This window comes from Lynx canadensis, chromosome A2 (genome assembly GCF_007474595.2).
Source record: "Lynx canadensis isolate LIC74 chromosome A2, mLynCan4.pri.v2, whole genome shotgun sequence".
Classification (NCBI taxonomy): domain Eukaryota; kingdom Metazoa; phylum Chordata; class Mammalia; order Carnivora; family Felidae; genus Lynx; species Lynx canadensis.
In genome coordinates this window covers 26,263,948-26,289,038 of record NC_044304.2, presented here as the reverse complement: position 1 = coordinate 26,289,038, position 25,091 = coordinate 26,263,948, and the positions used below count along the sequence as shown (strand labels likewise).

Here is a 25,091-nt window from a genome sequence, read left to right as displayed (position 1 = left end):
CCTCCACAACGTACACAAGCACATATATACACACACACACCACTGCCTTGAACATGGCAAACAATAAACAGCTGTTTTCTCAAGAAGAGTGGTACTGTCCTCCACTGTCTCCAGGCCAGCCTCCAATACCCCTGTATTCTTTCTACTTTTCAAATCTATTTGAAATTTCCCCCAAACAAAATAAGGAAGCTAAGGGCCGAGCTCCAGAGCCCACAAGCCCCCAACATAAGCACACGCCTGCGTGCGCACGCACACACACACACCATCAAAAAGACTCAGCCAGACCCACAGCCAGGAGAAAAGGCAGCTGCCAGCCCGCTGGGAAACACATGGCCACAGGGGGCTTATTCCAGCAGTCTTCCTAAGCTTCCAGGACTTCTGAGGTCAGAAATCAGAAGCTAATGTATCTTTGTGTCTTTTAGGCACACTGCCATTATGTCAGTGTAAAGAATTTTACAGAAACTCTGGACAAACTAGAAAATGAACCAGCAATTCAGCAGGTGCTCAAACGCCTCTGTGACCTCTATGCTTTACATGGCATCCTGACAAACTCGGGTGACTTTCTTCACGATGGCTTCCTATCTGGGGCCCAAGTGGATGCGGTGAGAACAGCCTACCTGGATCTGCTCCCCCTCATCCGGTAAGTGGCTGGCCCTCAAACCATGGTGAGCTTCAGAGACTAGCCCTAGACCCTTTGTTCACTTCAAACTCCAAAATCTTCAGCTCCAAAATCTTGCTAAGTGGGGTCTGGCAAAAGCAGCAAACCACTCTGGAGAGGTTTACACTCTAGCATGATTACATCAACATAAAGCATTATGGATTAGTGAAAGAAAAAAAATTAGAAATATAAATGCTTAAAAACAAATTATCTCACTATCTCAATTGAACTCTTCAACATTGTAAAGGAAATAGGAATAGTATCTAAAGGAAGCATACCACATATTCATAATATGTAAACTTTAATGAGTCTGAATCATGACTAACATTTAAGGAACATTTATGTGTGCCAGGCATTATGCCAAAAGCTTTCACATACATCATCTCATTTAGTCCTTATAGCCTTTTGAAACAAATACTGTTAATCTCCCCATTTTACTGGGGAGGAAATTCAGGCTGAGGGGAGTTAGGTAACTCGCCCAGGGTCTCACAGTCAGCCAGGGAGGAGCCAGATACAATCTGGGGCCTGTCTGACCCCAGAGTATGCGCTCTCAACTGTATGAAAGTTAAGGTGGGGCTACTGTTTATTTCAAACGCATCCTGGTCTTTGTTGAATGTGTTTAAGCGAGTTCCTACTAAGTTGACTAAACTTATTTTAATCCTTCCTCAGCTCCAAGGTGAGATTTTTTTTTTAAACTCAGCAATTCATACACTGATTCATAAAACAATAATACAAATAGTTCTTAAATGCAACATAATGCAGTGTAGTTTAGGGTCATGACATATTAATGCAATACTTTCATTCTGTTACATTATATATAATCTAAATGATCACTTTAAAAACATTGAAACCAAAGCCCCAACCTGAACAGAGCACTGGAAGAAAGAAATTAAAATAATACAGAGCAGTCACCACTGTCCTTAAGTGAAAAATGGGCTGCCTTGAGAACACAACCTTTTCTGAGGAAATATGATGCCGTTTTATACGGGGTGGTATAGTGTGTGTGTGTGTGTGTGTGTGTGTGTGTGTGACTCTTACCCTACGACCTCCAATAGCTCACATAATCTACAAGACTAAGATAATAAAAAGGAAAAAGATTTGAAATTTAAAAAATAAGCTACTCATGACAAAGTTTAAAAAAAAAAAAAAGACTAGATCAAATTAGTTTTATTTCTAACAACATGCAACATGTTACAAACCATTTATGGCTTCATATAAGCACCTAACAGATACTTGGCAGTTGGTAAATGTTCAATTAAATCATCAAAACTGTCAAAAATACATTTTATAGAATTATATCCCAGGTATTAAACTTTCCCTAATGTACAGACTCCAGTGGTGGGAACCACTAATAGCAGAACTGAGTATTGCACAGTTCAGCCCAAGTGTATCTAATCTGGAAATGCTTGGCATTTTTTTTAATAGTTTACTTATTTTGTGAGAGAAAGCATGAGTGGGGCAGGGGCAGAGAGAGAGGAAAAGAGAGAATCCCGAGCAGACTCCACGCTCAGCTCAGAGCCCGACGAGGGGCTAGAACCCAACCATGAGATCATGGCCTGAGCCAAAATCGAGAGTTGGATGCTAAAACAACTGAACCGCCCAGGAGCCCAGGAAATGCTCAGCATTTAAAGTACATGAAGACACGGGGCGCCTGGGTGGCGCAGTCGGTTAAGCGTCCGACTTCAGCCAGGTCACGATCTCGCGGTCCGTGAGTTCGAGCCCCGCGTCAGGCTCTGGGCTGATGGCTCAGAGCCTGGAGCCTGTTTCAGATTCTGTGTCTCCCTCTCTCTCTGCCCCTCCCCTGTTCATGCTCTGTCTCTCTCTGTCCCAAAAATAAATAAACGTTGAAAAAAAAATTTTTTTAAAAAAATAAAAAAAAAAAAAATAAAGTACATGAAGACAATAATATTCTAGCCCTGATTGGCAGTGATGATGAAACACAAAAGATCACCTTAACACTTCATAAGCATGATTGTTCTTAACCTAGAACGGCATTTCTAAGTGCTTGCCTTGGTGCCAAAGACTTAAAACTTAGGACAAGACCAGCAGCACTGACACAAATAGGCAACTTATGCGTGCACTGAACCCACAAACTGATTTACTCACATATGTACTTAAGTAATCTTCCTATTATTGCAAAGTTGTCAGGTATGTTACAGACTCCACGCTTACAAAAGTTCTGTGTCACAATTCTCTGCCTGATTACTTAGTATCAACCTCTGATTTCTGAGATGACAAATAAAGGATGGCACGCTATTCCATGTGATGCTAAGAACCAGCTCTGTGTGCAATGGTACTTAGCTGACCCAGTTTATAGTTGTTTAAGGGGTCGTAGGGTCGTAAAATCTCAGTTGGGGGACATTCAGGTGAAGATGGCACGTTGAACATATGCATTTACTTTTGTTCTCCTGAAACCCAACAAAACACCAGCAAAGGGATTAAAACTTTTAAAAAGGTATAGACCCACAAAAAGAAAGAAAACAGGAAAGGAAACCTAAATATAAGAAAGTAAATGGACAGTGATTTAGCAGACCTGGGGAAACTGGATCATAAATCAGAAGTGGGAAACAAGTTATACCAAAGAACCCCAAGAACTAGTAGCGCTGTGTACCTCTAGCAATGGGGATGAAGGTAAGACCCACAGGATGGGCTGGAAGTCTGTTTCAGAAGGCTCTGAACCCTCAGTTCCCCTCCTTCTCTGTGAGTGGTTTTGAGCCTTTTCCTTGACCTCACCCTGGCAGAAGGGTACATAGAGGGTCTGTGGACCAGGGAACATTAGGCACAGGTGAGAATGAGGCTACCCTTCAGAAAACAGCAGCCTGAACAAATGTTTATAGGCCCCGTGCTAACAGCCCCCTCCCCCAGCCGTCTTTTCCCTGGTTCCCAGAAAGCTGGCAGCCAGGCTCGTGGCCTACAGGAAGATGATAGCACACTCCTTCTCTGGAGAATCTGACAAGCCCAAAGGAGAGAGAGCCAAAGACACTGACCCCAAGGTCCCCCAATTCACCCCATAGAGAATCCCACATATCTACAAGCACACCCAGACATCTAAGCAGCTAGCTAATGCCCCACTCTTAGCTATGGTCAGACACTCAGGGATCACCAGACACCTGCGGGAAGCCCCTGACATAAAACAGAGCCCAAACAAGCAAGAACGAAATAACTTGGAGGGTAGAAGAGAATCTTCTGGGAGAAGGACTTTTTTTTAAAAGATAAGTAATATCCTCAAAGAGTTAAGAGGGAATATTCCAACCTCAAGCCAAGAATGTCATTTCTTAAAAAGTAATATTCAGAGGGCGCCTGGGTGGTTCAGTCGGTTGACTGTCTGACTTCGGCTCAAGTCATGATCTCACAGTTTGTGAGTTTGAGCCCCACGTTGGGCTCTGTGCTGACAGCTCAGAGCCTGGAGCCTGCTTCAGATTCTGCGTCTCCCTCTTTCTCTGCCCCACCCCCGCTCACACTCTGTCTCTCTCTCTCTCTCTCTCTCAAAAATAAATAAGACACACACACAAAAAATTTTACATGATAGTGGAAATGAAAAAAATCAATTGAAGGATTGGAAGATAAAGTTGCATAAATTGCACAGAAAAGAAAGCAAAAAGACAAAAAGATAGAAATTAGGAAAAAACATTAAAATAGTAAGAAGACTGATCCTAACTGTCCATTATCTAAAAAACAGATCTAGAAAGAGCAGAGAAAACAGAAGGGAACAAGCCATTAATTAAATAATTCAAGAAAATACTCTTCAAATGAAGGTAATGAGTTTCAGACTGAAAAGGCCACAAATGCTTGTAGACTAGAGGAGACAAACACAGACAGAAAACATAAGTCAAACAGTATGCAAAATGGTACTGCTAAGAAAAGGAAAGCAGGGAAGGGGATCAGGAATGCTGGGGGTGCAGTGGGAGGGACAGTGGTTTTAAGTAAGTCAGAGAAGGCCTCCCAGAGAGGGTGATGTTGGAGGAAAGATCTCAAGTGGAGGGGAGGTGAGACGAGCCATGGGCTGGGGGCGGGCAGGGGGGAAGCACTCCAGGCAGAGAAGTACAAATGTTGAAGGCCAGAGCATGCCTGGCACATCCATCCAGAGAACAGAGAAGAGGCCACAGAGGCTGGAGCCATGTGACTAGGTGGAGAGTGAGGGCAGAGGGCAGAGAGGTAGGGGGTACTGGGGCGGGGGGTGGGGGGTACGATGGGGGTAGGGATCATCACAAAGACTTAAGACTTTGGCTTTTACTTTGTGTGAGAAGGGGACGGTTTTCAACATAGCATAAGACACAGTCTGAAGTCATCTGATGTATTTTTCTAAAGGATCACTCCAGTTGCGACAGTAAGGAACTGGGCAGGGGACGAATAAAAAGCAAGGAGCCCAGCTAGGAGGCTACCTCAATAATCCAAATGAAAGATGAAGATGGGTTAGACTGGGTGCCAGCACTGGAGGTGGTGGGAGGTGACTAAAGTTTGGATATATTTGGAAGATAGAATAGGATTTGCTAACAGATTAGGTACAGGATGTATGCGACAGAGAGGAGCTCAGGTTTTTGGCCAGAGTAGCTATTTACTATAAATGTGCCAGGTTTGGGCAGGATGCACAGGAAAAGCTGTAGAAGATCAGGAGTTTGGCTCTTTATTTTTTTAAGTTTTATTTATTTAAATAATCTTTACACCAAACATGGGGTTCAAACTCACAACGCTGAGATCAAGAATCACACACTCTATTGGCTGAGCCAGCCAGGTGCCCCAGGGGTTTGGTTTTGAACATGTTAAGTTTGAAGAGCCTGTTAGAAATTAAGGAAGATGTTAAAATGCAGGTTAAGTGAGACTGGAGAGATCAATTTGGAAGTCATTAGCATATGGCTGGTATTTAAAGCCATGAGGATATCCCATGGAGTGACTGGATACAGAGAAGAGGCTGGAGTACTGAGTCTTGGGACCCTCCAAAGATGAAGAAGAGGAGGCCTTGACAAGAACTATTTCAGTAGAGTGGCAGAAGTTAAAACCTGAACAGATCCAGTCTACAAGAACAGGTGGAGAAGAAGAAATAGCAAAGCATAAACAAGTACAACACTTTTAAGGAGCTTTATCATAAAGGGGAGTCAAGATCTGGAATAGATGATGGAGAAGGAAACAGACTCAAAGCTTGTTGTTAAGATGGGGGATAGCACACCATGTTCACATGCGAAAACGATTCAGTAGAGATGGGGACTTTGACATTGTAAGGCAAAGGCAAGAGAATTTCTAGAACATCGTTTTCTGGTAGGCAAGAGCAGAAGGTATCTACTGGACAGAGAGGGACTGGCGAGAGCTGGGAGCCAGAACTGCATACCTGTGCTAAAAATAGAGAAAGCACCATACCATACCTATAGGTGCACAGGTGAGAACTTGTGGATGTGCTCTTACTGCTTCCATTTTATCAGTGAAATGGGACGAAGAGCCATCGAAAAGAGAGAGATAGGGAGGCAGGTGGCATGGATTTAAGGATTATAGAGAAGGTGTGAAATAATCCCCGAAGAGAATAAAAGAGTACAGGAACGAGAGCAATGTCATAGGATTGCTAGGCAGCCGGAAGGGCCCACTTGAGCCCGTTACACCGGTCGGTACTGGTTTCTGGTCGACCATATAGAGCCACAACGGTGATGTCACACAGTGAAAAATGTGGAATATATTTTTGAGGAAGGGAATATAAAAGACCATGGAATTTCAGCTGAATAAGAAAGGAAGGGAGACCACCAGGAGGATGAGCGACATTAAGTAAGTGGCAGGTGCCAGTAAGGTCAAGGAAGTATAAACAGCCCTAAATGAAAATCACCTCACAGCGATGATGAAGGGTCATCCAGAGAGGATTAAAATAGGTAGGTACAGTATCCCAGTCATCTCAAATGCTTTGCGAAAGGAGGGCTAGGGAAGAGTATAAAAAATCGCATGTTATGCTTTCTACCCTTTGTTAAAAAAGAAAGAGAAGTATGTGAACAATTTTTTAAAATATTTCATTCAGGGGCACCTGGGTGGCTCAATCCGTTGGGCAACTGGACTCTTGATTTCAGCTCAGGCCGTGATCTCACCATGGGTGAGATGGAGCCCTGTATTGCGCTCAGGGCTGCCGGGGCAGAGCCTGCTTGGGATTCCCTCTCCTTCTCTCTGCCCCTCCCCTGCACGCGTGCATGCTCTCTAAAAAATAAGTAAATAAACTTAAAAAAAAAAAAAAAAAGGTTAAAAAATATTTCATTCAATAGGATAAAATAAAGCACATTTTGTTGCTTGAAAAAAGAAGAAAAGGGGGGTTGCCTGGAAGACTCAGTCAGTTAAGTCAGTTAAGCATCTGACTCTTAAATTCGGCTCAGGTCATCATCCCACAGTGGTGAGATCAAGCCCCAAATGGGGCTCCAAGCTGAGTGTAGAGTTGCTTGGGATCTTCTCGCCCTCTCCTCTGCCCCTCCCCTGCTCACTCTCACTCTCTCTCTCTTTCTCTCTCAAAAATAAATAAGTAATATAATATAATATAATATAATCTTTAAAAAGCCCAGAAAATTAAAAAAAGGGTTATCAGAGTCAAAAGACTAGAGGGAGTAAGCTAAAAGAGCAGGGATGGTGAAAGGAATGCCATCTGCATCGCGGAGAAGGTACAGATGTTGCCGTCAAGTCTTGGGGTGGGATCCTGGTGGAGAATCACAAGGCGGGGCTATAGAACAAGGTCAAAGGAGAAGATCCATGAACTGAGAAGCCACGTTTTAGAGGAACATTCAGGTAGACAATGAAATCACTAAGGATGATGAGTGTTGGAGAGAGAAATAGCAGGCCAGGAAGTAGATCCCTCTTAATAGGAGAGACATGGTGGGGACACAGCTCAACTGTGAGCAGGATACATAAAGTCACAATAATATGCAGACATATAGTCTTAACCATGTAAGTACCAAATGCAAGTCTGACCAGTATTTAAACTATATATTGGGAGCGGGAAGGCCAAGGGGAAGAAGCAGGAGAGAGCGGGGATGAGATAGGGGTGAAGGGAGGGGACTAAAAACATATCTTTTGTAATGCAGACTCAACAGACAATATCTAAAACTGAACAATCAAGAAGTAGCAATCCAAACAAGACATTTAGAGATATTCAAGTAAATACCAAAAATAGCAGCTAAAAGACCAAGACTGATTGCAGGGTGGAGGAAGTAGAGGTGGGACGGGGATATACTGATTTTAACTAACAAGACTTGAAGACTACTAGACTCTTTATACAATGGTATATATAACTGATCAAAAATTAAAACGTTTAAAAAATTAAAGCTGAGTTGTTCAAAAGTGAATAATGATGCAACCTCTAATTAGGTGTTGTTATTCACCATCCCTGATTAATTAGATTCATAAGAGCAATCTAAAATACTCACAAACTCTTGTTTTCTCTCACAGGAAGGATGCCATCTTGTTAACTGATGCTTTTGACTTCATGGATCAGAGCTTAAACTCAGCACTTGGCTGTTACGATGGCAATGTCTATGAACGTCTATTCGAATGGGCTCAGAGGTCACCGACCAATACTCAGGTAGTTGAGTAGAACACATTATAAATTATGTAAGAGAGCAGAGAACAAGCAGTGAATACACTTCCATGTTTTCTCATTTTAATTGATTCCCATTAGGTTGGAAATTGCTTGGCATAGCACGTGTGTTTAAAAGAGAATACATAAAAGAAACCAAGAGTAGGGATGTGGTCTGGCAGGAACTCTGAGTCTGGACTGCAATCAGCAAAATGCATTGCTCAGAATTTGGTAAAGGGAATTAGGAGGAAGGCCCAAGCTCTAAATCGTGGCTTGACATACTCAAGAGCATATACACATAGTGGCAAACTAGCTTTTAAGTCACAAAAATAAGATAAATCATTGCAGTGATTTAGCCATCTTATTTTCAGCCTTTAACTCTGTTTTGTGGTGATAAAAATGGGTGATAGGAAACTTGGGGTGGGGAGATCGCTCTCACATCTGTCTGCTAGAGATGCCTCCTTCCTATTCATTCTGAGGAACACAATCCCAGGAACAAAGAAGGCTGCTGTACTGCCATCAGCAGCCCAGGAAAGCCATATAAACAATTACAAGGGTTATGGCAAAAAGATCCCCAGCTGTCTAAGAGAGAATACCAGAACTCTAGGTCATTAACAGAAGGGGAGGACTCATAAAATCCTAATAGTCTGGGGCCTGCGTCCCAGACTCTCTGCTGTAAGCCTCACTGGGAAAGGTTATGAATGTCAATGACTACAATAAGCAGAGTAAAGAAATAAACCCTATATTCAGAATTCAGTAACTAATACTTAATAGATTTGATACAGATGATCAAAACAATAGTCTATAGATACACAACAGATTATTTTAAGGTCTATGGTGCAAATATGTTTTCAGATAGTGAGGCTTACTTTTTTACCCCTTAGGTCAAATTTCAAAAAAGGTGTCTTACTTAACACCTTATAAAATTGGCAACTCTCAGGCTTTCATTCACACTTAGCATGGTGTTAGACTTGCTCTTTGCATTTTGCATCCTGTCATACCTCATGGCTTAATTTAACACGATTATCTAAAGTTGTAACAGAACTGGTTACCTCCAAGAGGTTTGTCAGATAGAAGGCCAATCAATCCATTTTGGTCATTCCCTGTCTCCAAGAAGGCATCCTTTTAACTCAACAATATAAAGAACTTACCTAAAGAACATATGATACATTTACTTCTTAATACAGTTAATCTACTTGTGCTGTGTTACTTTTTCTAATAATTACATCTCCCTACTTTCTAATATTTAAATCGTGTCATAAAACGACAGCAGTCCTCCTACTCCAGATTAGCTCCTGTGGTCTAAGGATAAGTGTATGCTCTTTGGTGCTCCGGAGAAAAACTGACTGCTGTAACACCTGTCAGCAAATGCTGACGTATCTAGCTCAAACCTGCTTAACTAGCAACACAAGGAAATATGCCACTTCTTCTGATTCCTCATCTTCACTAAAGAACATAGGGAGCGTTCTTATTTGTTTTACTTCCTTTCTAACCTTTATTTTAAAAGCATTTAATCTGGATACTATATGAGGGCAGGCTTACGTAAATGAGGGGCATGACTGGCCTAAGCACCAACAGATAAAACATTATGCACTTCATCCCATTCACTTTTCTCTTTTCCCTACCTCCTGCTACTTGACTGTGAACAGAATGGACTCTTCCTCTTCCTAACTCCAGGATCTAGCTCAGAGTAGACACTTTACATTTATGGAATAAATGAACATAGTTTTATGACCCACACAGTAAGATGAAGGAACCTGCTGCACACACATTGCTGCAGACTCTGACCATCTTGGCTTACATCACCTTGCTACAAAGGTGACAGGTACAGCAACGTGGCTCTTCCATGCACAGCAATTTAGGAATGTGAGATTACAAATGACCTTGGGGAAATGTCTCCAATTAGTTAAAATGAGTCAGTTGACTGCTAATATATATATATAATCTTATGTTACTGGCTCCTCAAGAGTCCACCAAAATAGCACTTTAAGGTATATTTTTCTAATCTGCTATAATTTTGAAGCTGCAGTAAGAGACATTTTTCCTCATCTGCACTAGTAGAAAATGGCACACTGCAGGTATTTCAAATACATTAAAACAACAACTACGTTGAACCTGCCTTGGAGACACAAAAGTACAAACAGGAATATATTTCACTGATATTTTCTACCAAAAGAAAAGTGCTATGCTAAGTTAAATGTCTTAGAACCATAAGACAGTCTCTCTTCTAGCTGGGGCAGGTTGAGTGTTGAGCTTTATCCCTAGACAGAATGATGCGCTCTCTCATGGTTCACTCTAGCCATGGTGTGTTATTTGGCTTTTTTTTCCCCCCTAATCTGGATGCTATTTCAAGCCAGGTTCTCCAAAGTGAGCTACAAAAGGTTGTTCCTGCTCCGTACATGAACTCATATTTAAGTGATTCCCTATAGATACAAACAGTGCAGGAATCACTGGGGATATTTTCAAAACAAGAATCCTATTTCCCCCAATTATTCTATTGTAAAAATGTGTCCAAGTAATTGCTAGATGCATTAAACATACTTACCGATTCATTCATTCAGTCATTCAACAAATATTTGTTGAGCATATGCCACATGACAGAAACTATTCTTGGTACTAAGGCTACAGGGGAGAACAAAAAAGTCACAAACACCGTCTTCAATGAGGAGCTTAAAGTTTTTAGCCTAGACAAGCAAAAAAGTAAATAAACAATATAAAAGATGAAGCTAGAGCTGGGCAGGAAAGAATCAAGACATACATTAGAGGACAATGGGAGATAATGTGATCTGAGAGTACCTTGCCCACCTGGCTCCGCCTTCTGGCCCCTTGCTTTGTGGGTAAATGTTCAATTTCAAAGAACCTCAAAAAGTCAAGCATTTTATTTGTATTAAATTCCAAAAGCAAATGATAAGCTGTTTCTTAATTGGCCACCTGCATACAATTTAAAATCTGCATGAGAAAAGGAAGGATGCCCTTTGGAAAAAATGTTCCCCATATGTTCACACAAAATAGGTTTAAAAAATAATTTTTAAAATTAAGCATCTTATGTAATGTTACTTTTTTTAAATGAAAAACTTAATTTGAAGGTAAAAGTCATTAATCCTGACAGATATATCCTAACAATGCACTTTTTTCTACAAACAGGGGAACCCTGCCTATGAGAAATATTTAAGACCACTATTACAAAGTTCAAGAGCCAAGCTGTGAAATAATCAGCAGCATTCAAGAGGCACCACCATGTGATAATGGCACTATTTAATGGCATATATAGCATTAATGGCATATATAGCATTAAATTTTAAAGTATACTTCATATACACTTTATATATTTTCAAGTATATATACATTTATATCTTTTTGGTTTTTTCAAGTAAGCTCTACGCCCAACACAGGGCTTGAAATCACGACCCCAAGATCAAGAGTCTGCCGTCTCAGCCAGCTAGGCGCCCAAAAGAGTGTGTATTTTTTTAAAGAGAATCATTATCTTTTAGAGACATAGTCTGAAATGAATGAAACATCTGTGATTTACTTTAAGATAATCCATGGGAGGAAAAAAAAGAGCAAATAGTTGAAGATGATCAATGGGTACATGAATGTTTGCACTATTCTCTTTACTTCTGAATATGTTTGAAATAAAAAATAGTAGCGCTATCCATTGGTAGTTTCTATTTTGTTAAACACCAGGGTTTTAGGTCTTTAAAAAAACTCACTGAACTTATTAGTTATCACGTCTATAGCACACATTTATCTGAGGCTTAAAAGCACATACACAAAGTGTGCACACACAATCCTCCGAAAGTGCCTAATACTCTAAATAAAATGTAGAGTCCTGAGAATACAACTAAATATCAGTTTTTGAAAATCAACTCTTTCACAGTGAAAACAACTTAAATTTTCCTCAGGGGAGGCTGGGTGGCTCAGTCAGTTAAGCTTCTGACTTTGGCTCAGGTCATGATCTCACAGTTCGTGAGTTCGAGCCCCATGTCAGGCTGTGCTGACAGCTGAGCCTGGAGCCTGCTTCGGATTCTGTGTCTCCCTCTCTCTTGCCCCTCCCCCACTCACACTCTGTCTCTCTCAAAAATAAACATTAGAAAAAATTTTTAATTTCCCAAAAGAAGATATAATTGTCTCAAATTACCCAAATATAATCAAACTACATTTTTCATGTTGCCCAAGTAAATAAAACAATCAAAATTAAATGCCACCAGATACATAAAATTGCAAAAAATCTCAGCTGGCTACTTTCTCTAATTTATTCATAAAAATAATCATTTAGTTGTTAATAATTAACAAATCTGAGAAATTTTATCAAAAACAAACTTCTCCCCAGTAAAATGGTCATGGAAGAAACCTCGTAAGTTTTAAACTTTTGAAATCCTGGAACAACTAATATTATTCCCATTTCTATATCTATTTTCAATTCAAATCATTGTCTTGCATTTACCTCAGCTAACTCAACAACACATAAGTGGCTGAATATGTTTTTTTAGGTAACCTCTAATCAGTTTGAAGTATGAGACAATTTTCTAAAAAGATAACCTCATCCTAGCACATTTACTGGAACCACAGCAATCTGCCAATAACATGAAGAGATATCAGACTGAAGACAGTTTAGCTGAAGATGGTGAAAAAGGGGTAATTATAGGTTTCTGGATATTGGTCATTTGTCAAATCTTAAAATAAATTTTCAGAGAGACACGGGCAAAAATGGATATAGGTAAGTATTTTCATCCTCTTAGGGACAGAATCTCAGAATGTTCTCATAAAGAGGACGTAAGGAGGACCCTACTCGAGGGCACACAGCCTCAGAACTCCATACTTCCCCTAGAAAATAGGAAAGGGGTGCCTGGGCGGCTCAGTCAGTTGAGCATCTGACTCTTGATTTCAGCTCAGGTCACAATCCTGTGGTTGTGGGATCAAGCCCCGCATTGGGCTCCACATTCCTGCCTGAGATTTCTCTCTCTCTCTCTCTCTCTCTCTCTCCCCCCCCCCCCCCTCCCTCCTCTGCTCACGCTCTCCCTCTCTCTCTAAAATAATAATTTAAAAAATTAAAAAAAAAAAGGGAAACAGGGAAGAAATTACAGGATTTCTTTTATAAGGTGTTCTGGTAAACTAGGAAGTCACGCTGTAGCTAAACTAATCCTTCCTATAACCTCCAAGAAAGACAATCAAATCAACTATTCAAAATAAAACTACAGTGAAATAAATAAAAGTACATACGTATCTCCAACTGCTCCAGAGTCTCCACTCACTGCAGTTTTTCTCCTCAGAAACGGACTTAACTGTAATAATAAAATATATTTGTGGGCCACCATAACGCTATGAGAATAAAGTGGCTAAAGAGGCAATCTGTCCCTGTGCTCAGTACGAAGCTAGAATAAGGGTCATATTCAGTGCTGACAATTGGTGGCTTACTGAGGAAAAATCTATAATCTTCAACCTAAGTCCTATTTGAGAAAATTTATCAAACTATTATGCTCACTGTTCAAGTATGCATTATTTTAGATAAAACTACTAATTCCATCCATTCCTGCTCCAGTAACACAGTACAGTTCTGTAGACTGCATCCTAAGGTTCTACAGAATCCTCTTGAGTCAAATACAAATGTGCTACAGGCAGTATATACACTGGGACATAAACCAAATAATGTGTACTTTACACAAGGAATATAATATTCCCCCCTTAAGTAACAATAATCAACAAATACAAACCTAATTTTCATATTTCATTTTTTATTAGTTTTTTTTTTTTTTTTCCTGGTAGACAGTACACTTGGGAATTATACTGCACCAGGCATAAGAAGTAAGAGTTCTACCACAGGGACATTTTGTATTCAGAATCCAATATAAATATTTCTAGTCAGACATTTCCATGGCTACAGATATTTGGTTGCTTGATTTATATGCATAGAAAGAAACAGTTGTCATAACTGTAAAAAGCAGTACTTAACAAGTACTTTTAAATGATTGGAACAGTTTTCCTTTAATATTACAATACTGCTTATTGGTTTGGAAACTAGGTCACCCTACATGATGTTTTGATTTTTCTCAAAGGCATCATGAGTACTCTGTTTATTCTTTCATGCCTGCATTTTTAGCCTTCTAGTTAAGTTAGGGACCATTTAATCAGAAATCATTGTAGCACTGTAATAAAAAAAAAGCTCTGTTAAGAGTAGATTATATACCATAATGATTTTCATACTTCTTTTTATAAAAAAGGTATCTGGAGGCTCTGAACAGGCACATGCATACTCAAGGTAAAGGGAACAAAACATAGAGGAGTCTTCTAAAGCACAAAACTTCCTTCTGGTCCTCAATGCCTTCAAATAAATACAGATATTTAAAAAAAATTCCCACACTGTGATTTAAAAAAAAAAAAAAAAAAAATCAGTCTCTTCCATGTCCTGGAGAGTCAGTTTCCAGGAACTTCTCCCAGGCTTAGAGATCAGTCATCGGTCTTCCGGGCCAGCCGACAGAAAGTCCAGTTGTGCTCCACTGTGTTCTCATTGGCCCGCTCACTCATGTGATGCACTCGGGTGTTGCGGATCGTGAAACCTTGTTTTGTGATGTATTCCATCAGATGGACCCGGAGAGAAACTTCCTGGTGATAATCACAGGGTCCAAAAGTAAAGGAAACCTGGCAATCTCTGGTGTCCATCATGTGCTTATTCCACTTCGTAAAATAGTTTGAGATACCTTCTAGTAAGGAATGGACCTTGGTGGTGATGGTTAATTGAGTTATGATGACAGCTACTGGATTGGAGTACTTAGAAAGCTTCCGAGTACTAGATAACTCCACAACTTCTTCAAAAGTATCCATAGGATACAAAGGCTTAGGGTCATTGAGACACTGAATCAGGGGCTCAATCTGATAAAAATCTGCTTCTTTCCGAAGCAGATCAAATTCCTTAAAATCCAGGGGTAAGGTCAACTCTGAAGTTCTTAAGAAATTGAGGACGTATCGGAAAAGAGGTCCGTCTCGGTCAATGAAGTAATTGCCTTGAGGGTCCCGAGCTGTGGGGAAGTCCCCCCCAAACATAGCTCCAAGCATAGAATCCGGGTAACGCGTCAATGTAGTGAGAGACGTGGTATACAAGTGTCCACCTACATTTAACGTGACTGGGTCAGTCATCTGAAATTTTTAAAAAATGATCAGTCATCTGAAATTTCTTAAATCTTAACTTTGACAAATTAAGAAAATTAATGGTAACAAGCAAAGCAAAAGATTCCTTCAGGCTATAATGTACTTAGCAATCCTATAACGCAAAACAACTTTACTGTTAATGATAAACCTACCCAGATAAAGGGATCTAACTTTTTTTTTCAGTAGGAAAAGGCTAAATCTAATTCATTAAAGCCTTACCCTAAAAATGGACGGTAATGAAGCCTTACCCTAAAAATGACTTCCAAAGCCATTTACTTTCAGGCCCAGTATCTACAGAGAAGTTTTTAGGTCAAACCAGACTATGGGAAGAGAAAGGCCAAACTGAAATATACTCATTTTTTTCTGATTAAAAAAAAGAGAGAGAGACTTTCTTTATTTTAACTCAATTTAGCACATAATAAAAATGATTTGATAACATAAAGATACCTACTTTAAATACTTACTTTGTTTTTCCCACTCAAAAAAGAAGAAATTGTAACATTTTAAAAATAAAAATTTGTGCAGTCCTAATCTTTATAATTTAGCCATGGAAATAACAGTGCCAAATACTAAATTAGAATACAGTTTAGTCAACACAATCTCATATATTCAAAGGCAGCTTTCAAATTTTATAACCTGATAGCATATTCACTTTTGTACATTAACGTTGCAATCTGACCTTTACCAGCTTCTCTAAATAATACATACCTTCCATTTTAGAAATTATATTTAAGAAAAAAATAAAATAAAAATAAAGACAGAGAGACTTCAGGTACCAGGCAAGTGAAATATTTCTTACCAAAGGAAAACAAAAATTGGAAGACACGCACATCAAGAAAGTACAGATAGGAGAAGTGGCACATTCTCCACCTTTAACTTCCCTAACACAAGAAAATATCCTCTATACCATTACCTACTTGACTATTTTAATGGTCACTGCTCTACAAAGGAAGAGTTTTAAGAACAACACACTTTAAAGACCAAAAGGTCCTTAAACTAAGCTCATGATGATAAGCTTTCTCAAGTGATTATAAAAAGTGACCTGGAGAGTTCATACTGACTTTGCCTACATAAAAACACCAAACTAAACAAAAACACCCCCAAAATAATCTAAACTAATTAAGGGGGGAGGGAGTGTTGAACTAATTTACAATTTTCATTCTTATAAGATGTGTTATACCTAAGAATACAGAAGAAGGAAAAGATACACAAAAATTATTTGCCAGCCTTCAAAACGCATCTGCAAAAGCCTCTCACCATATAGCCCCAGTCTCCATTATCCATCTGCTCCAGCGCTGCGTCTCAGGGAGCCCAGGTTCCAGGGAAACTTGGGGAAGAGAAAAAGACATATGATAGAGCATTTAACCATGAAAACAGCGAAGGATTTTTCCACCCAACAGAGCAGGCCAACCACCAGAGAACTATTCATCTTTGCTCAACCAAAACCAGCTATAATAGGGCAAAGATCTGGAGAAGAAAGCATTCCTTTGGAACTTCTACTCATACCTAAGAGATTGACCATCTTTAGAGAAAAAAATTATCCTATGCTTAGGGAAGGAGGAAGAGCCTAGTTAGTAAACCAGTCATTCAAATTCTACCTACGCTCTCTGAAAATTCAATTTTTAGAATTTCTACAGGAGAACATTACGATTAACTCTACAGCCTTATTCTGGTGCAAACCTATAATGATCCTTATCAAAAAGCTGGTTTAAGAGAAAGGGAGAAAGAGAAAATTCTTTTTCATCCATTAGGCAAACTATACAAACTATCCAGCTATACAAACTAAACATCTCAGTAAAAGTATTAAAAGTCATGAACCTCCAAGACTTCAAGTGACACCAGTATCACTCCAAGAGAAATATATCAGAATGGTATTTCTTTTACAACATTAAAAAAATTAATTATACTTTTAATAATGATATATTTCATTCGGTACAATAATAAAACAAACAGAAAACAATGTAAATGCCAAATCATTAGAGCACAATTTGGAACAAAAAGAACCTCACAAATCTGGTTGCGAGTTACTCAGCCGGCACTTAAGGAGAGGCAGCCTGAAGACATTGATAAACACCCAGACACTAATGATGCCTGTTTGAATTTATTTTTATCTACAATTCAAAAGCACTTAAACACTTTCCCAGCTATGGAATTGGTTCAGTCAGTCCCCTCTCACACACATCATTCTCCGAATCAACCGGCAAAACAAACTGCAGAGCAAATTTCAAAAGCTCTGGCAAGAGACAGTCAGAAACACGAACTTCTCGGTTATTTATCCAGGAAAAGCACTGGCTTTTTAATATGGTCTTTGAACAGATTCACTTTTCCCACTTTTAGAGAAATCTGGCACACTATTCCCTGGCTGCAGAAGATCACAAAGGCTCTTTCTCAAAAAGGTCACTCAGGCATGTAGAGAACATTTGCATAGCACAGCATGGGCTGAAATCAGAGCCTGAAGCATCTATTTTTCCACCTTGCACATTCTTCAAAGAAAACAAGCTAAAATGTGGACCAGACAACGTGCAGTCAGGTTTTATTCTCCATACTCAGCAGTTGGATATAGATAGGCCTCCACATGCTACAGGGTGAGAAATGGAACAAATGTCAAATTCAGGGCTGTTGTGACAACTTTTCATTCCTCTGACTTGCTTCACAGCACTTGAAGTAAATAGAAACAAGAAAACAGGCTTTACCAATTTACATTATGTGCATCCGATTCAGTACATGATACAGTGGACAGAGCAATAACTGATTTTATTTTTTTTAATGTTTATTTATTTTGAAAGAGAGAGAAAGAGTCGGGGGGGGGGGAGGGGGGGAGTAAGTTAGGGGTAGAGAGAATCCCAAGCAGGCTCTGCACTATGCAGCCCAGAGCCCAATCGGGGCTTGATCTCGGGAACCATGATATCATGACTTGAGCCAGACGCTCAACTGACTAAGCCATCCAGGCCCTCCAGTAATGAAGTGATTTAAAAGGCCAGTCATCCAAAAGTTCTGATAACAGGCTCATCTCTGGCATCTTCCCATCACCCAGAGTATTTATTCCTGACAGCCTCAAAAATAGATGAGTCAGGGCACCTGGGTGGCTCAGCTGGTTAAGCATACAACTCAGGTCATGATCTCATAGTTTGTGGGTTCGAGCCCCACATAAGGCTCTGCACTGCACTGACAGCACAGAGCCTGCTTGGGATATTCTCTCTCTCTCTCTCTCTGCCCCTCCTCTACTGTTGCTCTCTCTCGAAAGAAATAAACATTTTAAAAAATAATTCAGTCAACTGAGACATTTATTATAGGTCCCCTGTGGGGCGGGGAGTGTGCAATGCAGATACACAGAAATAGGGAAGATACAATCCTTGCCTTCATGGAGGTTTCTATCTGTGAAGAAAGGCAACATGCAACAACTGTACAGAATTCACAAGTGCTACATAATGGATGGACTAGCAGAGGCCTTTGGGAAGAAAGAGCAAGAACACTTCCAAATGGGAGGACTTCAGGAAGAGCTCACTCAGTAGAACTCTGCAGGAATATTTGGACAACCTTAGAGAAGGGATTCCAATGTGAAGAAACAATTTAAATAAAAAGAGGTAGAACTTTTTCTCCCACAACATTCTTGATACAATTAAGTAGTGCATGAATTACTGTACCTATTTTAGAGATGCAAAATAGAGAAACAGATTAAATGACTTTCTCAAGTTTCCACAGTTGGAAAGTAACTAAAAACTTAGATTTTCTGACTCCTAGTCTAGATCTTTCTATAAATCGCCTCTTTGGGTGGAATTTGAAAGAACTGAATCCAAGAAACAAAAAGCTGAAAGGACTAATTTTAGACACCCTCACAGGTAGATTTTATTTACAAATTTAATAGGAACTAAGTCTAAGTGAGCAGTCACAATGGGTTTGTAAAAATTCCCCTGAGGAAAAATAACAAGAACCTACTCACTATCATGACTGAAGACTGGTGTCCTCTGTCTTAAGTGAAGTAAAGAACTTTAAACCAGGAATATCCGAATGGTTAAATGAGAAATGGGAGACCAAAGACAAAGGAAAAAAACAGATATCATCAATGTTGCAACTGTTGTGCAAGGTCTGTCCACTATTAACCTTTTCCCCCCCGACTTTTTACCGCTAAACCAAAACAAGGTAACTCTTTAGCAATCATAAAAAGAAAATTAGATGATGCCTTTGAATCTGTTCCACAGCAAAAGCCAAGGTTCTGTTCCAATACAAAGAAGTAATGAAACCTCAAGCCTAATTTATTCAAGAAAGCAATTATGGGAACCTATATAAACCCATGTTTCTTAAAAAGCACCCAAAAGTCTCCCTACATTTGTGTATAAGATGCAGATACATCAAAATAAAATGAAGTTATTATTAGTCACTTCCAAAAACAATGACTAAACTGTCCAAAAAAATCAAACTGTTCACTAAAGAGCTCTAAGGGAAAAAAAAATAGTATTGATAAAGTTTAAATTTTATCCCTACTCCTTACTTCTAAACATTCTCTGTGGAGATGCTTAGATACAGCACGAAACAAACCAAAACAAGCAGTTAGATTCCTGGTCACCCAATAACTGCACAATCAGCCTCTAAATCGATGACTATTAGGAACATCTCAGAGATAGTACACATGAATGAAATAAAACATAATCCGAAAGAATTTCTGGAATAGCGGCAATTCCTTCTACTAAATCGTTTTTTCAGAGCTGCTAACTATTAGAAAATGATTCATTTGCTTTTCATCTTCTCCCCCTTCTGGCACAATCTCCAGTGGAGGGCTTAATGAGAAGTTAAATGACCACAAGACAGGCAGCAGAAGGAAGATCTTAAAATGGGCATCAAATGGGCCTGTTTTACTTGATGAAGACAAAGAAAAATCTAATATTCCAGAATATTTGCCGGGAATGGAGATTATGAGGGTAACAATGAAAAAAATTTTCCTTTAAAGTGACTCTCCTTACTAAAGATCATTTTTTTTTAAATTTTTTTTTTTCAAAGTTTATTTATTTTTGGGACAGAGAGAGACAGAGCATGAACGGGGGAGGAGCAGAGAGAGAGGGAGACACAGAATGGGAAACAGGCTCCAGGCTCCAAGCTGTCAGCACAGAGCCCGATGCGGGGCTCGAACTCCCTGACTGTGAGATCATGACCTGAGCCGAAGTCGGTGGCCCAACCGACTGAGCCACCCAGGCGCCCCCCCCTTTTTCTTTTTAATTTTTTTTTTTTATTTGACGTTTATTTATTTTTGAGACATAGAGCATGAACGGGGGAGGGTCAGAGAGAGAGGGAGACACAGAATCGGAAACAGGCTCCAGGCTCTGAGCCATCAGCCCAGAGCCTGACGTGGGGCTCCAACTCACGGACCGCGAGATCGTGACCTGGCTGAAGTCGGACGCTTAACCGACTGCGCCACCCAGGCGCCCCACTAAAGATCATTTTAAACAACAATGAATGCAACCAAGCCCAAACAATTGTAAAGTTCAAAGAAAGGTTTCTGACCCTTAAAAATCAGTCCCACCTGAAAATATCTGACTGTAGGTGCAAACAAAATTCTTTTTTTTTAAGATTATCCTCAGGGACTTTTTTTTTTTAAGTTTATTTATTTATTTTGAGAGAGAGAGAGTGAGTGGGAGAGGGGTACCGGAAGCAGTACTGGAAATTCACCCACATTTAAGCTTCAAAGGTTAATCATTTCTAATGTGTAAATTCTGAAGGTGTAATGTTAGCAGATAATTAAACTACGGAAAATACATACTGAAGAATTTTTAAAGGCCTTAAAAGAAATTGCTAAGAATTTTCTAAAGTTGCAAATCTGAAAAATGCACAATTCAACAAGTTAGTAACTTAAAGAATAACCTAAGAACTCCTGAAAGCCATTCTCCTCATCACTGCAGAATTCCAATCAAGCTTTTGGTTATGATGAACTAATTTTACATAAACATTCTGAGTTTATCATTTCTGCTACAGACTACAACTAAGAATTCTCCCAGGCAAAAGTCCTACTCCTATATTACAACTTACACATCAGAACACACACCTCCAAACTTGAATAAATAATAAAAACCTGTAACTACTGCCTACCCAAAGTTCCCAGGTAGCCCTTACAAAATGCCTTTCTACTGAAATCTCTGTGTCTGGCATTCAGAAAAGACCCAATAAATTCCATCTACACATACCTTCAAAATTACCTTTGTACGGAATTCCTCTGTTCTTGAAACATGGGTGTTTGAAAGTGAAATACTTTTTATAGTAACTAGTTCAGCAACATCTAAAGGAGTCTTTTGGGTTGATGTTCACATACAGGCTGACACAAGTAGCCAGGCACATAAGGAGAATGTGATTATGGTGTTAGGTTATCCTTAACCATACCAACACAGAAATAGATGGTTTTTTCCTAAAACGAATTGTTTCTTCTCTCTCCTCTCTCCATGCAGTCTACAGGAAAGGCGCTCTACGTTGAAAACATGACCTTAAAGCTAAAGAGCTATCGCAAATAGTCACAAAATCAGAAGACACCTCCTACCCTCAGTTTCTACAAAATAAAATGGGATAATACCGCCTTCCACAAAACAGTTTTACCACCAAGTCATAATACAAAGGCAACAACCGACCCGCAGGGTAAAAGATCAGGACTAGGGGTTCTGAAGTCACATGCAGGCCAGTGCAGAGGAAAGAGAACTGCTCCCCAGAGAGGATCTGTATCCCACTTTTGCTCCATTACTAATTATGAGACCCTGAATAAATCCCTCTTTAAACCCAGCTTCTTCTTTGCAGAAAAGGAGAAAATAAGCAAGAGCATGAATAGAACACCATTTGTAAACTGGCAAGTATTAAACAAATGTGAAAATACTAGTGGCAGTAGCATAAACAAGATTTCTGTGGTAAATTGAGAAACTTGGGTGTGTGATTTAGAGCCCTGGTGTGGAAACAAGGCAAACATGGAAGAGAAGGCCTCTTAATCTGCTTCCCACCTCCCCGGGTCCTCCTTTCTCCAGAGCTCCAGAAGACAAAATTACAGGTAAAGAGGAGCGTCTGGCTTTTATAGAGACCACCAGACATCTGAGCTGTTGATCACAGAAGGAACTTCTCTAAAGCATGACTCAGGATTATCTCCAAGGTAAAGCCAAAACCAAATAAATATGTGCATTCCGTTTTAAACAGACTCTCAATATCAAAACTCAAGACACACTGAGGGATCTGTAGAAGGATTCACCCTAGGGTTCCTTTATTTAGTAATGCTATGGGTAAAATATGACTTGTGAAAATTTCAATCACACAAATCTTAGATATGGCAGTCCTCCCCACTCAATCCTTAATATCTATGGCATTACGTAAAATGAACTATTAGTATGGGCTGGTAGTTCCCAACCAGAGAGCAAGTTGTCTCAAACTACCAACCTTGCAGATAAAAAGATTTTCCTTTTCCTTGTTACATATTTGTTCCTTTGAAAACATCAATCTTGGGTTCAGGCCTGTGCTAAGTGCTGTCCCCTAGCTTCTTTCCTATTCTGTGATCACACTTGAGCATTTGTGACAGCAAATAAATAAATAAATAAATAAATAAATAAATAAATAAGCAAGCCAAGGGGAAACAGGAGGAGATAGTCGGGCTACCCCAACATTCCTGGCTAAGCCAGGTCACCCTGGGTCTGTTTGCCGCTCAAACCTCTTCGACCACAAAGTCCTAAAACTGGATTTATCAACTTGTTCTATAACACCTATACTTGAACAGAAACATGATAACTTCAGCAGAATATCCAAAGAGGATCTCTGTTTCGTTTCTCCCGTCCCACCCTTAGACACAACCTCCACCACCGTCAGCCCAGCAGGTGCTTCAGGGGCTCCCCATTACCAGGGTCATTTATCACCTCTGACATCAAGCATTAAAAATACCAAGACACACAAATCTGAGCATAAAGAACTCAGCTGCAGAGTGGGTCTTTGGGGGCGGAAAACCCCCCTAAGGCAGGGCTCAGAAGCCCTGTCATAGCCTTTAAATTAGGGCAAACGGTGGCCAATAAGCGCCACCACCCCCCTCCCCCCAAAAACCAATCATTTACACGCAAAACTCGAGGTGTCCCCGTCCGGGCCGTGCTTCGCTGTTGCCCCACAGGCAAAGTCCCCCCACCCCAACCCGGTGTGGGACACAAAATGCTCGGGGCCCTGGCGGGGGGGGCGCGCCCCGAGGTCGCGAACGCGGGTCCGCTGAAGCCGCACGTCCCCGCGGGGCGGGCCCGGGAATCTGCGCCCAGCCCGGCCGCTCGGCCGCGGGCAGCCCGCCGCGGGCTCGTGCCAGCCCCGGAGCGCGCCGGCCCGGCTCCCCGCCACCGCCCGGATTCTCCTCAACCCCGCTCCCCCGGCCGCTCCGCGCCGGCTTCTCCTTGTGCCTGGCCCTCCCGAGCCCCGGGCCCCCAAGCTCTGGGCCCGCCCCCACTCACTGCGAGGCAGCGGCGGCGGCGGCCGGGCCGGGAGACGCCGGCGGCCGGAGAGCGGGAGCCTGAGGACAAGCGAGCCTGCGCCCAGCGGCGGAGGCGGCGGCGGCGGCGGCGGCAGTGGCGGCGGCGGTGGCAGAGCGGACGACTGAGCCCGCTCCCGGAGTTGCGGCTCCTGCCGCCCCGCGCGGGCGGCGCCTTCCCAGCAGAGCCGCGGCGCCACGAGCGCGGGCGCCCCCTACCGGCGGCGCGGGCGGGAGGTCAGAGGACCAAGAGGCCGGAGGAACTCAGCCTGGGCCGCGCGGTCAGGCTGGCTCCGCCGCAGTCCCAAAAGCCCGCCCCGAAGCCTCAGTCCCGCCCCCGAGGCTCCGCCTCTGAAACCCTGGGCCCCGCCCAGAACCCGCCTCTTCGTCCCGCCTCCGCCCGCAGTTTGGAATCAGCCCAGCCCCCGGCGGTTTTCACTGTGTCCTCCGACGTAGGATCCCTACAGCTGTTTCTCTTGTTTTCACGAACGTGTATGGGGCCCGGACCGTGTACAGCAGCCACCAAGACAGAAGGGGGTCCTAATGAGAGGAGAAAACAGACAAGACCCAAGGAAACAGCCAGTAGACAAAAAAATGACAAGTTGTGATTCTAAGTGTTGAGAGGTATAGGATTAGAGGAATGGCAGAATAAGGAAGGGGGTCTCTGCCTCAGACTCGGTCGGTCGTGGCTGGACGCCGGGCCTGAGGCCAGAGCACCTTCTGGCCTTGCCCTCCATGGAGGTGGGGTGGGGAGGGAGAAACCACCTGATGATAAGTTCACCCAACCGGCCTGCTGGGCAGAGTGGAGAAGGGCAGCCAGGCCCCAAGCGTCGACATGGACAGTCAGGTGAGGAGAAGGACAGAGCTGACTTTAGCAGAGAAAATGACCGGTGCAAAGGCTCTGAGGCCCGAAGGAGCTGGCCCTAAGTGAGCCTGGCACCCATACTGTCCTCAGTTCACCACTAAGGAAGTCAAGGCTTCTGAGGGTAGGGAATTGCCTAAAGGCTCAGAGGTAATTGATAGACTCCTTCCAAATCCCATTCTCTTCCTGCGTAATTACCAGAGATGTCTGTCTCCTGCCAGGCAGGATGTCCCCTGCCAGGTAAATGTTGGTTTTGTCCTTTCCTCTTCTCCAGCGGGATAAACTCTGGCCTTAGAAACGCACCTGCTTTCATGTCTGCATGTGCCTGAGTTGGCTCTAGGGTTTAACTTTTATCAGCATGATCATCACAGTCATATCTCATGATTTCATTTTTCTCTGAAAATTCAAATCGATAGGTTAAATAAATGGCATACGCCTAATCAATATG

At 41.4% G+C, this 25,091-nt stretch overlaps 2 protein-coding genes across 9 annotated transcripts in view; one reads left to right on the top strand and one right to left on the bottom strand.

Moving 5' to 3' along the window:
- ACOX2 (acyl-CoA oxidase 2) overlaps positions 1 to 11,527 on the top strand; it is a 30,144-nt gene extending 18,617 nt beyond the window's left edge. For all 5 annotated transcript variants that reach the window (XM_030307110.1, XM_030307109.1, XM_030307108.2 and 2 more), the window contains exons 13-15: positions 423 to 640; positions 8,060 to 8,192; positions 11,331 to 11,527. In XM_030307110.1, coding sequence (XP_030162970.1) covers positions 423 to 640; positions 8,060 to 8,192; positions 11,331 to 11,393 — 414 coding nt within the window. In that variant the 3' untranslated portion in view covers positions 11,394 to 11,527. The remainder of the gene's footprint in view (positions 1 to 422; positions 641 to 8,059; positions 8,193 to 11,330) is intronic.
- Positions 11,528 to 13,925: 2,398 nt separating this feature from the next.
- On the bottom strand, positions 13,926 to 23,854 carry KCTD6 (potassium channel tetramerization domain containing 6). 4 transcript variants are annotated; one of them, XM_030307115.1, is made up of 3 exons: positions 23,765 to 23,854; positions 16,587 to 16,656; positions 13,926 to 15,317 (listed from the first exon to the last, which is right to left on the bottom strand). In XM_030307115.1, the coding sequence occupies exons 2-3, from the start codon at positions 16,611 to 16,613 to the stop codon at positions 14,631 to 14,633; spliced, it is 714 nt and encodes a 237-aa protein (XP_030162975.1). In that variant the 5' UTR covers positions 16,614 to 16,656; positions 23,765 to 23,854; the 3' UTR covers positions 13,926 to 14,630. The 4 variants fall into 4 exon arrangements, with proteins under 4 accessions (XP_030162975.1, XP_030162973.1, XP_030162977.1 ...); XM_030307113.1 differs by lacking the exon at positions 23,765 to 23,854 and adding an exon at positions 21,503 to 23,458; XM_030307117.1 differs by lacking the exon at positions 23,765 to 23,854 and adding an exon at positions 22,725 to 23,458.
- Between the last annotated feature and the right edge of the window lie 1,237 nt (positions 23,855 to 25,091).